Source organism: Delphinapterus leucas, chromosome 14 (genome assembly GCF_059928025.1).
Source record: "Delphinapterus leucas isolate spDelLeu-1000000601 "Yukka" chromosome 14, BTC_Dleu_Yukka2, whole genome shotgun sequence".
Taxonomy (NCBI): Eukaryota; Metazoa; Chordata; class Mammalia; order Artiodactyla; family Monodontidae; genus Delphinapterus; species Delphinapterus leucas.
In genome coordinates, this window is record NC_143142.1 from 33149298 (window position 1) to 33162975 (window position 13678).

General features: G+C 45.9%; 1 protein-coding gene across 2 annotated transcripts; it reads left to right on the forward strand.

Annotated features, from left to right (window-relative positions):
• Window positions 1–4: 4 nt before the first annotated feature.
• ZBTB14 (zinc finger and BTB domain containing 14) lies at window positions 5–7121 on the forward strand. 2 transcript variants are annotated; one of them, XM_022551319.3, is made up of 3 exons: window positions 5–343; window positions 2685–2768; window positions 3890–7121. In XM_022551319.3, exons 2-3 carry the CDS (start codon window positions 2766–2768, stop codon window positions 5234–5236), a joined length of 1350 nt encoding a protein of 449 aa, XP_022407027.1. In that variant the 5' UTR covers window positions 5–343; window positions 2685–2765; the 3' UTR covers window positions 5237–7121. The 2 variants fall into 2 exon arrangements, with proteins under 2 accessions (XP_022407027.1, XP_022407026.1); XM_022551318.3 differs by lacking the exon at window positions 5–343 and adding an exon at window positions 1328–1347.
• The last annotated feature ends 6557 nt before the right edge of the window (window positions 7122–13678 follow it).

Consider the following 13678-nt stretch of genomic DNA (forward strand, 5'->3'; position numbering starts at 1 on the left):
CCCTGCTCACCCATTTAGAGGCCCAGTCGGGTTCCGTGCCTGCGCAAGCCGGCGGCGCGCCTTCCCCCTCGCCCGCACCGCGCATGCACGGGAAGGGGGGGGTGCCGGTGGGGGTGTTCACGGCCGGCTAGACATTCTGTGCTCGTGCAGGAGGAGGGCTCCTACCATCAGGGACGTGCACGATTCCCCACCCCGCCCCCTCCCCAAACTAAAAAAAAAAAAAAAATCCAAAACACACTGCCACCCACCGTGCCCCCGCGCCCCGCGTCCATCCCGTCCCCGGCCTGCGTGCAGTGAGCGCGGGGAACCCACGGCAAGTGTCTGTGGCTGTGCCAGGCTGCAGGTAAGCGCGGGCCGGGGGTGCGGAAGGGGCCCGGGCCGGCCGCGAGGCGGGCGCGGGGGCGCGGGGGAGGCCGGAGGCTGGTGCGGCGGGGCTGCCCGGAAGAAGCGCGTTCTCGCCGCGCTCTGGGGCACCAGTCAGCTCCAGGATGTGCGGGCGGCCCCGGCGGCGCGGCGCGAGCGGGGCCGGGCGAGGGGCCTGGGCGCTCCGGGGGCCGCGCAGGCCGGCGAGCGGGCTCGGGCAGCGGCCGGGCGGCGGCAGTGGCGGCCCCGCGCGCGCGCTCGCCGAGCCTCGGCGGCGGAGTTCATGGCCGCCCCCGCTCGCACCGCCGCAGTGCACCGCGGTGGGGGTGGGGACGGCCCGGAACCCGGCGCCGAGCGCGGCCCGCCGGGCGCCGCCCCTCCGCTCCGCGGGCTCCGCCGCGCCGCCCCCAGCCGCCCTCGGAGGAGGGGGCCGGGACCCTGGCGCTCGCACTCCCGGGAGCGCCCGCGGAGCTCGGGAAGCCGGCCGCGCGCCGCCCCCGCCCCCGGCCGCGGGAGGGCGGGGGAGGGCCCGGCGCGAGCCGGCCGGGGAGTGCGCGGGGCGCGAGCTCCGGGCTCGCGGGCGGAGCGGGGCGCGGCGCGGCGCGGGGCTGCGGAGCCGGGCCGCATGCCCGCTCCCCGCCGCCGGGGCCGCCGTGGGTCCTCCCTCCCGCGCTCGGAGCTGCGGCCCCAGCCCGCGCCGAAAAGCCGGATTCTAAAAGGGAAAGCGGCCCTGGCACCTCCTGGCTACCCGGGCGGGAGCTTTTGTTCGGGAAGCAATGCACACGGCTTGATTCCGTCCCCCACCTCCTGGGCAGAAAGAGATGGGAGCGAGGCTTGGAGAGGCTCTGGAGGCTCCCTGGGTCCTCCGCTCCGTTCCCTGCTTCCTCTGCATCCCGAAGTTGCCAGCTTTCGACCGGGAAGTGGTGCCGCCGCCATTGTCGCGGCGGCCCCGGGGTCGGGGAGGCGGCCGCCGCCGCCGCTTATGTAAGTTCGGCTTTACAGGAGTTCGCTCCGGCCCTGCGCGGCGGTTTGGAGAAGCGTAATAAAGGGGCAGCTTCGTTCTGGAGGTGTGGTTGGCCTTCATCTTTCCCCCCACCTACAGGGATACTGACCACGGGTATCTTCCAGTTTGACTCACCTGAACTTAGCATCTCAACAGAAAAAAATGGTCCTTAGAGATCTGGAGAGAGAATGGGGGCCAAATAACACACTGACGAGAAAAGGAAAAAAAAAAAATCCAACACACTCCTATGTTGCCATGGGTACTGTACACCACTCCTTGGCCTGGTCCTTGAGCTTTTATCCCACAAGCCCTAGGGAGAGCGACTGGCAACTGTAGGAAGTGACCCGGTAGGAAGGTTTCGCCTGACTGCGTTCTGTTGGGGGTGACTACAGGCTGGGGTGCATCCAGGGAACAGGCAGAGTAGGAAGCATCCTTAGAAATAATTCTGCTCAACCCTCACACTTGGCAGATAAGAAAACAGCCTGCCACTTGAGGCAGCTTAACGGTGTTTTCACTTTTCCGTAGAGGGAACTTTGGAGGGTTTTCAGGACTCTGGTCCTACCACACTCAAGTTTGTGTGGTCACCATTCAGTAGAAGAGACTTTATGTTTTTCAGGATGTTAGGCTGCCGCATGGAGTCCCTCTGGTAAAAGTTAAAACTCGCAAAAATCTAGAATCCTTTGAGCTTCCCTGTAGGGATAGAGGCAAAAACACCTGGATTTCTCAAATGCAAGCTTCAAGACCAGAGTAGCTTGAGTAATGTGTGTTACGTCACACACAAGTGTGGATAGAAGAAAGCAGCTACTGTTCCCTCTGCTCCAATGTTAAATGTTGGGTGTACGTACCTCTCTAAGTTTTGTCTATATTTATTAAAAGTGTATATACTCCATGTTTATATGAGCCTAGAGAAAAATGTGAAGGCTGTGTATCCAGCAGGAAACGGTAGGGGTAGAGGGCATTTACTGGCTTTTATTCTATCTGTGCCGCAATCAACATCCTTACAAATACGGACACGGGCTTTGTGAGGGGAAATCCCTCAGTGGTTCTCCAACCCATCCTTCCCATTCCCGGCACACACCCCCTCCAGGCTGCAAGTGCTCCAGCCCTTACCTTTTCTCCTTCGTACCTGTTCAGAGCTGGACCTGATGCTGCCAGCCACCCTCCTCTCTGTTCCCAACCTGAAAATAGGTACAGGTGCCAATGGCAAGACAAAAAAGGAAAGTTTCTTTTTAAAAATCAATTCTTGAAAACACTCTTGTTTAGAATTTGGGGTGGGGGAAGAGCCTACCTTACTCTTGTATGTCCTTTTCTCTTGTAGGACTGGCGTGCCCCTGATCAGAGTTATTCTGATCCGAAGAATTTGGTGTTTAAAGCATTAAGATAATAGCCTGAGTTGTTCATGGTAACTATGACTTTGGATATTAAGTCCTGAAAATATTGTTTGGTGTTAGCTTTAAAATGTCTCTCTCTCTCGGTTATGTGTTAGCATTCTTTAGGGGACATATGTATTTTCCTCATATTTACACTTCGTTGAATAAAAGAAAGAAACAATGTTTTTGAAAAGAAACGCAACAGGACACATTATTTTAAAAAGATCACTTTAACACACGGCAGATGTCTCCCATGCCAGTTCTAGATTTCTTTTGCTTGTAAAACACTCGCAGCACTTGTCAAGTGCATCCAACTTGATGATACTTTGATCTGGATGGCAGATAGATCGGCATCCAGAGGGGCTGAAGCCTCTCGTCACTGTCTTCCCAAATGTCGTCTGATTCTCTGAGGGTCTTGTTAAACCTTGACACTTGTTGACAAGTGGCCCAAAACTGGTGTGGAAAAACTAGAAGACAACACTGAATGGAATGTTCTGGCAATGATATCCCTCTCTGGTTCTGCAGCAGCGACCTGCCTCTTCCGTCAAGGAAGCAGAACACTGAGAGCTGCTAGTTATTTTACTGAATCTTCCTCTGCGTGAAATTAGAGTAGACGCAGCAGATGGCACTGGTGCATGCTTGCCGGAGACCTGTTTCTTAAACCTTGAAGCTGAGCTATTTGTCATTATTACCCGTAGTTGTCAGGAAGCACGGCTTTGGGGGCTAGAGTGCCTGGATTTGAGCCCCGATACTCCACTAAATAACTAGAATATTGGGCAGGTTCCTCAATTCATCTATAAAGTGGGGGTAGTAATACCTATCTCTCCAGGCCATCTGATCATTGCATTTGTGAAGACGTGGAAAGAAAAGCACGTAGCGCAATGCCAGGCAGGTATTAGGTGCTCGGTAGAAGTTGCTGTTATTATGAGTAGGCACGTGTGGAGTACAGTGAAGATAAGTAGAAGGAACAATATGGAAATCCCTAAGTTGGGATCTGTCTTTTCTCCTCATACTCTTGAACCACTCCTGGCATTGACTTTCTGAAATTGTTAGGGACCGGAAATTGATCAGAAAATGAGACTCTCCCTGTATTTTCTGTATGGAAAAGTATTGTGCATAATTACCAAAGTATTTCTTTAAACATTTTTTGTAGGAGTTTTTCATCAGTATGTCTGAAACCATTAAATACAATGACGATGATCATAAAACTCTGTTTCTGAAAACCCTAAACGAGCAGCGCCTGGAAGGAGAATTTTGCGATATCGCGATTGTGGTGGAGGATGTCAAGTTCAGGGCGCACAGGTGTGTCCTTGCCGCCTGCAGCACCTACTTTAAAAAGCTTTTCAAGAAGCTTGAGGTCGATAGCTCTTCAGTAATAGAAATAGATTTTCTCCGTTCTGATATATTTGAAGAGGTCCTGAATTACATGTACACGGCAAAGATTTCTGTGAAAAAAGAAGATGTTAACTTAATGATGTCATCGGGTCAGATTCTCGGTATCCGATTTTTGGATAAACTCTGTTCTCAGAAGCGGGACGTGTCCAGTCCCGACGAAAATAACGGCCAATCCAAAAGCAAGTACTGCCTCAAGATCAATCGCCCCATTGGAGATGCTGCTGACACTCAGGACGATGACGTGGAGGAAATCGGAGACCAAGATGACAGTCCCTCGGATGACACGGTAGAAGGCACCCCCCCAAGTCAGGAGGACGGCAAGTCGCCCACGACGACGCTCAGGGTCCAGGAAGCGATCCTGAAAGAGCTGGGGAGTGAGGAGGTGCGGAAAGTCAATTGCTATGGCCAGGAAGTCGAATCCATGGAGACCCCCGAGTCCAAGGATCTGGGATCCCAGACCCCTCAAGCCTTAACATTTAACGATGGGATGAGTGAAGTGAAGGACGAACAGACGCCAGGCTGGACCACAGCTGCCAGCGACATGAAGTTTGAGTACCTGCTGTACGGCCACCACCGGGAGCAGATCGCCTGCCAGGCCTGCGGGAAGACGTTTTCGGACGAGGGCAGGCTGAGAAAGCACGAGAAGCTGCACACGGCCGACCGGCCCTTCGTCTGCGAGATGTGCACCAAGGGCTTCACCACCCAGGCCCACCTGAAGGAGCACCTGAAGATCCACACGGGCTACAAGCCCTACAGCTGCGAGGTGTGCGGCAAGTCGTTCATCCGCGCCCCGGACTTGAAGAAGCACGAGCGGGTCCACAGCAACGAGCGGCCCTTCGCCTGCCACATGTGCGACAAGGCCTTCAAACACAAGTCCCACCTCAAGGACCACGAGCGCAGGCATCGGGGCGAGAAGCCCTTCGTGTGCGGCTCCTGCACCAAGGCCTTCGCCAAGGCGTCGGATCTGAAACGGCACGAGAACAATATGCACAGCGAGCGGAAGCAGGTCACCCCCAGCGCCATGCAGAGCGAGACGGAGCAGCTGCAGGCGGCGGCCATGGCCGCGGAGGCCGAGCAGCAGCTGGAGACCATCGCCTGCAGCTAGAGGCGGGGTACCAGGATGCTCGGGGCAGGGATGCTCCGCCAGCATCCTGCATCCTGACCCATGAACGCCAGCCGCTGCATTTCGGTGGAAACTTAACGGAGCATTGTACTCGCTGGACTTAAGGCAGTGCTTGGTTGGGTGTTTTGAAAACTTTTCAAGGAAATACTGTTCCTTGGTTCTGACCAAACAGTTTCACTGTCCCGTCTGGTGTCTAGTATTAATGTTGCCAGTAAGCACCCGCACCCCCCGCCCCACTTTTTTATGATTTCTGATTTTAATTTTGAGAACTCTTGTGTCCAGTTCAGAAGTGAGAGACTTCTGTCCCTTTTTTAAGTCCCTCTCTCTGCTTGCTGCACCGGGGAGTGCACTGCACAGAGTGATAAATGAGGGAATTGATGTCCTGATCATCACCGTTCTGGGTGACTTAGGGCTACAACAGCATTTTTAAGAACTTTGGTAAAAGTACCTTGTGTCGACGCAGAAAATACGGGTGGGTGGTTGACCAAGAACCCTGCGTGCGCAGATGTGAAAACAAGTTCTGGGAATGCAAAATGGTCTCAGATTTATGTACTTGGTTTGTTAATTTTCTATCACTGTTTTTCATGATTTTTGTGGACAAATAATGGTTGCTTTGCTGAAGTGTTTCTTCATCCCTTTTGACTGCCCATACCTGCCCCCCAAAGGTTTCATCACACGTCCCGAAGGCATGTTGGTGGTCTGAGGGCTGAGTTTTTTCATTCCTCTTACTTCGGGCATTGCCACTCTGCAGCCGACGGGGTTTGTGGGATGGACCTGTGATGAGAGGGTTAGAAAAAGGAATATAGGAATCTGGCTCTCAGAGACAAGGCTTGCACATTTGCAACAATTCCAAGATTTTCTAGATCAAAGAAATTCCTAATTGATTTTGAAATTGGATTTTTGTTTAGGATCAAAATTAGGACAAGAACAGTATGCCTCTTCGGATACATTTGTGTAACTTAAAAGAGTGTCATCAAGCTTTTGGGCTCTCTGTAGCACGTGATTTATCCATAAAGGAGATGCAGTGTCCTTCCTTAAATCAATACGTTTAAAAATTTTTAAGTGTGTAAATAGTACAGAAGCGTTGGTCTTATGTATCTCAAGTACAAGTAGACAGCTGCACTTTTTTTGCACATTGGATTAAAGTTACTTCCATCAGCAACAAACATCTGTCTGTTTTTAACCAGTATTAAAGATTGTCAGACCAAATGTTTTTGTTTTTGAAGTATATTTCATCACTGGTTACACTTTTAAGTGGAAGTTGACTGCCTTTTCATAGCTGTAAATGGAATTATAAGTGCTGTTCCAATTCTGGTGTATGAAACTTCTTTTTAAACATTCTTTAGGAATATATTGAAATACCATCAGTAGTTTGAATTATGTTCTGTAATAAAGTATTAATTATTTTAGAATGTACCATTTTCGAAAAATGTCAATTTTTAAAATTTATTTTTGGTTGCTAGGGTTTTTTTTAAAGATATATTAAAGTAATTTCATTTCCTAGCTTGTTGCATTAACACCTGTAATTATAATTGTGAGATAAATTTTATTTTTTAAATTGGTGTATATGTTATGCCCAAGATTGTAGGATGAAGATGCTACCTTTTTAAGAAACTTATTTATTGGTAAATGTTTAATTTAGTTTAAAACTAATTTAATTTTTTTTCTTAAAAGTTGATTATTTTCTCCTAAAAGTGGTCCTGTCACTGTGTTTATATACTATTAGTAGAAAGGGAACCGATTGCTGTTCCTAGACTGTTTTAACCAAAGCAAAGGAAAAATAATTTAACATCTTGTGGATACCTACTTCAGCAAATCATTTCTGGGGCCTTCGTTTTTGTATATAAAAGAAAATATACTTCTGTCATTCCTGTTTTCATTTTTTCTTAGCAACCTGTCACATACCCAGGTTTCTACTAAAGTGCATTTTCTATACTGTCTTCGTCCTGGTTTTATAGAATTGCAAGTTCACCATGTGGCATTAACCCTCATTGAAACCACCTAAGCATGGTGGTACCCCAAAAAGAAAGCTTAATATTCAGCACTTTATTTGCATCATGTAAATATGTGTCATTTGTCCTATTTTGCATGAGAAATATATTTGTGTTGTAATTTCTGCCACCGGTGCTGGGTTCATCTGTGCATGTGTTCCTTGTGTTCTGGGCAGCAGCAAAGTCATGACGTGGCAGCTGTCCCGTCTCCTGGTCATTAAGCCTGTCTCTCCCCACCCAGCTGGCTTTAGTGTCCCCTGGATGATGAAGCCCTCATGTGCAGCAGTTCAAGGGTACCTCCCATCACAGCGAGGTAATTCTGAAACATGCTTACACTGAATCTGCCTTGTGAGAGGGAAGGAAATTCCAATGTCAGCGTCACCACTTTTTCATTATACAAAAACCACCTACCTTTTTTCTATTTGTCCAAAGAGAATGTCTACAAACTTGACTTAGCTTTTTATGCCAACTTGCACGGCATTGGCAGTGATTGAGGAAGGGAATTTTAGGAAGTCTAAAATTTAGGTTATCTGCCTGCTAATTGATCACAAATACAGAATTTTTAGACATTACAGAGGTCACCATCAAGTGAGGCTGATACTAACAAATTCCTCCTATTGTGTTGGGGGAAAAAATTGTGATGAGAGAGTGAGGCAAGTTGATGCAGTTTCCAATTTAATGGATTATGTCCTGTAAGGTTATCTGTAACTTTAGTCATTGGGAGCCTGGAATTCATTTTCCGGAGTAATGCTGTTAGTGGTGGTTAGTTCCCAGGGCAGATGTAAAAGCCCTTTGTGTAAGTGGAATTGAACTAGTCTGATAAGGGTTCTAGTCTGGAGTTCTGAGTTAGGAGTTAAAGAGAAAGGGAGAGAACAACTCTCACATTCCTGTCTTCCCTTTACCTTGAACATCTGCCTGCCTTTCTCCTTTACCCAGCACGCCACCCCTACCAGATGTATGGGAGACTAATAAGACGTCCAGCTGGAGGCAAGGTAACCGTTGAAAATCATCACAGTGAGAGACCAGGGCCTAAATGTATCCTGCTTCCTTCTAATACTTCACTGAAAGCTGTAAGCACATGAGGGATGGGGATTCCCTGCCTATGTGATGAACACCCACTGCCATCCTGAGACGTCTAACTGCTCCTTGTGCCTTGCATCCTGTCTCTGTTTTTTGCCTACCCCCTTGTAACTGGGAACTTTCTCCCCCTTGGAACTGTTCAAAATATGTTTAGTCCTGCTTGACAAAGCTTCAGATACGTGAAGACAGTGTGTCCTTAATTCAGCATGTCTCAAGCGTTGCGTGTGAGGCCCTGGGCTGAAGGTGGCGTTTGCCCCTGATCCCTTAAAGGTCGCCATACTGATCGTCTCTCAAGGGCCCTGGATGTGATTTCTCTGGATTGCGACAGATTTCAGCAGTTGTGTGATTCCATGATATCTTCCAGAGACGCTCCCAATTACCTTTCTTCACATAAATCTTTTCAAGATAGCAAGGAGAGAGGGTGGGTTAGTGGAAAGAACTTTGAAGTCAAACTTGAGTTGGATCCTGGTTCTGCTTTCCAATTAACGTATAAATTTAGGCAAATTCTTAGCTGCCCCGACCCTTCATTTCATTATTTCTAAAATAGTGAGGGGGATGTCTACTTCATGGCCTGCTGTGAAGATGCGTGGTAACCAGTACACACCTACTACTTTTGAGGTGCACTGTAAATGTTCCCTGCTTCTTAAAGGGCATTCTCAATACAGAAGCAGAAGCAAGATTGAATTTCTCTTGACGTTGACATCTGTCCATCTTTGGCTCCAAGCTGTAGACCTAGACCTCGTTCTGTGATATCTACAGAAGCTGTGTTTATCTTAGCATTTCTGTAATCTTCAACCAGTTCACAGCTTTGTCCTCACAAACTCCTGTATTCCTCTTAGAGTTGTCTTTGGTTCTGTAATCCCCCATCCTTTAAGTAGGTCGTGGGAGTGTAGTCAAGTGTAAACACTGGGCTCTGGGTGGCTCCCTGCTGTTCTTTGGGAATATGTGTGATGGCAGAGTCAGAATTGCAATTTTGACAGCTGGCTTTTGAGTTTCATCTCTGAAATCGTGCATTTGGGGAGATATGTTTACATTTGCTTTTCAGAAATTGAGTGTATTTGAGTCTACACCTGACCTTTCCCTTTCTGGTTTGTATGAATTCCAAGATGATCTGTTGTCTTCTCCCCAAAGGGGCTGGATCTACTGCACAAGAATTCTGATCTTCCTTTAGTTCCAGAATACCAGTTTACTGAATCACTTTGCTCTCTTTTGGAGGATATTTCCATCCATCTTACGTGAAAGTACTTTCTATGTCATAAGATTAAAGTATATCAGTCAACAAATGCTTACTGCATGTCTTGTGTGTGCCAGGCATTGGACTGGATGGCTGGGGATGCGACAGTGAACGCGATTGACACCATTCTCAACCTCATGGAGCTTACGGTCCAGAATGCAGTTAAACGATGACTTTTCCAAGTCTTACAAAATTTTACAAAGATTTAACAAAAGATCATAAATATGAAAAATGCTTTAAAAGCTCTGCTGTGACATGTATTTCAATGCAGTTCATGGAATATACTTTAGAAGGTAATTAAGCATTTTTAGTACATAGTCATGAAATTTAGTCATACCAAAAGAAACATTCTCAGATGACTTTTTGAATGTGTACTGAGAAAATGTATTACAATATTACCATTTTCAATGGTTCTGAACTTCTCTCATTGATACTGGACTTTGGAAACAGGAGTGTAAAATGAGACTATGGTTTATTTCTTAAAAATAATGGATTCTGGACTTCCCCAGTGGTGCAGTGGTTAAGAATCCGCCTGCCAATGCAGGAGACACGGGTTTGAGCCCTGGTCCAGGAAGATCCCACATGCCGCAGAGCAACTAAGCCCGTGGGCAACAACTACTGAGCCTGCGCTCTAGAGAGCCCGCAAGCCACAGCTACTGAAGCCCGCGCACCTAGAGCCCACGCTCTGCCACAAGGGAAGCCACCACAATGAGAAGCCTGTGCACTGCAACGAAGAGTAGCCCCCGCTCACCGCAACTAGAGAAAGCCCGCGTGCAGCAACGAAGACCCAACGCAGCCAAATTTATTTATTTATTTATTTGAAAAAAAGTAATGGATCCTGTCATCAGGAAAGGGTACTGATGAAAATTAGAAGAGTAAAAGCGTGGTAGCCTTGGCTTCCTGCAGCTTTGAACAAGGCTATTAGTACCTCAGAAAGAGGGACCTCCATGAGCAATTCAAGGTATCCAACTGAGATTCAGCAGGTACTCGTTTAGAGCCCATGGATCCGGGTAGGGTAGCAAGTAAGCTAAGGGAAACCTGAAAAAAAATTTCGTCTCTTAGTTTTAGATCACCATAAGGCGGACTGTCGTTTCGAGGGAGTTCTGTGGAAAGCATCCTGTGCTATTAAACTTATTTGGAATGTGGTTATCTTTTGTTTTCAATCGGAGGGCAGAAGCCTTCTAGATAATTCCTATAAGTGATTCTTATAGATCATGGCTGTTTCTTTTTATTTGCTTTCACTTGGGTTGAACTTCGGTCACTGGATAGTCAAGAGGGTCAGGAATTTAATAATGAAAAGGAGCGTATATTGAATGTTTACCAGGTATCAGGCACTATGTATACAGTCTCTTTGTATGCTTTGTGACAACTCTCAGGGTACACATTATTAGGGATGAAGACACCAAGATTCAGAGAAGTTAAAAATGCCGCCAATATCAAGTTGTTATCAGAGCCAGGACAGAAGAACAAGCCCGCCTCCAGGGCCTGTGCTCTTAGTCACCGTGTCATATGCCCTCAAACCAGGAAAGGAGCAGCTCTGGCCGTGCACATGTTCTTACCACCTTCCGTCCACTGTTAGGGAGAGCAGCTGGAGGACAGAGGGGGCATTTACACAAATAGCTGCCCCTGGGTTTGAATAATAAATTGGTCCCAATATTTTAATTTCTGTAAGATATTTCCCATCCGAGGGCCCGAATTACTAACCAACATTGTTTTGCGTCTCTTCCGGTCTAGAGGCTGCCCCCAAATAATGTGGAAAACTGCAAATAGAATGCCATGGATGATTGCAAAATAACAAAGCTACCCGTCTGCTTTCTTTACACGTTCCGTTATGCAGTGAGCCAGGGAAGTCCCACCAGACCAGAGGCCATCTACTTTGGTGCCAAAATTAACTCATTGTGTTTATAAAAATGGTTATCTATGTCAGGAGTTCTCCCACCCACCCCCTTCTCTCTGAAAAGTGCTAGAAAACTTGAATTCAGGTTCTACCTCTACTGCTTTCAAGCTGTCACCACCTTGGGCTGGTTATATAATCTCTTGAATTCCTTCAGCCAAAGTGCAAACAGTGATTGCCTGCCCAGTTTACCCCACTCTTACTTATTATTTCAAAAGATAAATTCATTGTTCCGCATAAGTAACAGGTAGGAAATTTAGCTTTAAAATGTTTTTCTTAAGATCAGATATAATTGATTTAAAATGTTACCGACCTCAGGATGACCGATAGAGAAGGTTAGAAGGGTAAAAGGGAACTTAATTGCACTTCATTCTTATGCTGTTTACATTTAATTAAATGAAGTGTGTGTGTATTAGTACTGGTTTTTCTAATTCTTGGAATATTTTAGCTACTCTTCTGCAATCTTCCAACAAGCTTTCAGCCAGTATGAAACAGGAAGTATTAACCAGATTGGAAGGCTATGGGATCAGTTGATCTGATAAGTGTAGACAAGATTATATTTAATAGGGACTTCCCTGGTGGTCCAGTGGGTAGGAGTCCGTGCTCCCAATGCAGGGGGCCCGGGTTTGATCCCTGGCCAGGGAACTAGATCCTGCATGCATGCCGCAACTAAGACCTGGTGCAGCCTAAATAAATAAATAAATATTGAAAAAAGAAAAAAAAATGGTGACCTACTTAATTTAAACCAAAAAGATTATATTTAATAGTCTATAACAAAATGTGACATTGAGAAATGAGGACTGAAAAATGGTAGCAATGAATTAAATTTAGGTGCTATATAATTAATCATTATTTTCCCAAACTCACTTCTGTGAATTATGAGATCATAAGGATTTTCTAAATTTTTCCATATAAGTTTAGTGAACATCCATCTCATATAGATGCGAAATTAAAGATATAGAGAAAAAAATTTTTTTTCCTTGTGATGAGAACTCTCAGGATTTACTCTCCTAAGAACTTTCATATATAACATGCTGTGGTGTTCATTATATTTGTCATGTTGTACATCACATCCCTAGTACTTATTTATAACTGGAAGTTTGTACATTTCGATCACCTTCATCCAGTTCCCCTCCCCCCACCCTGTACCTCTGATAACCACAAACCTAATCTCTTTTTCTATGAGTTTGTTTGTTTCTGAAGTATAACTGACATACAACACTGTGTTAGCTCCTGGTGCACAACGTAGTGATGTGGTATTTCTATACATTTCAAAACGATCATCATGATACGTCTAGTTACCATCTGTCACCATACAAAGATATTAAATAATCATCGACAGTACTCCCCACACTGTGCATTTCATACCTGTGACTCATTTATTTTGTAACCTGAAGTTTGTACCTCTTAATTTCCCTCAACTATTTCTCTCTTCCCCCACCTCCCCTTGGCAACCACCTGTTTGTTCTCTGTATCTATGACTCCATCTCTGTTTTGCTGTGTTTGTTCACTTATCTTTTAGATTCCACATATAAGTGAAGTCAGGCATTTTAACAGGCATGAGGTGATATCTCATTTTGGTTTTAATTTGCATTTCCCTAATAAGTAGTGAATTGAGCACCTTTTCATGTGCCTGTTGGCCATTTATATATCTTTGGAAGAATGCCTATTCTGGTCCTTTGACCATTTTTTAATTGGATTATTTGGGGTGTTTTTTCTTTAGGTTTCTAATTTTATTTTTTTTTAATTGAAGTATAGTTGATTTACAATGCTGTGCCCATCTCTGCTGTATAGCAAAGTGACTCAGTTATATACATATAGACATTCTTTTTTAAAATATTCTTTTCCACTATGGTTTATCACAGGATATTGAATATAGTTCTCTGTGCTATATAGTGGGCCTTGTTATTTATCCATCCTGTATATAATAGTTTACATCTGCTAATCCCAAAGTCTATTTGGGGTTTTTTGATTGTATGAATTCTTTATATGTTTTGGGTATTAACCCCCTATCATATATATGGCTTGCAACTATTTTCTCCCATTCTGTAGGGTTTTTTCACTTTGTTGATGGTTTCTATTGCTGTGCAGAAGCTTTTTAGTTTGATATAGTCCCACTTGTTTATTTTAATTTTGTTGCTTGTGCTTTAGGTGTGGTTTCCAAAAATCATTACCAAGACCCATGTTAAGGAGCTTTTTTCCTGTGTTTTCTTCTGCGAGTTTCA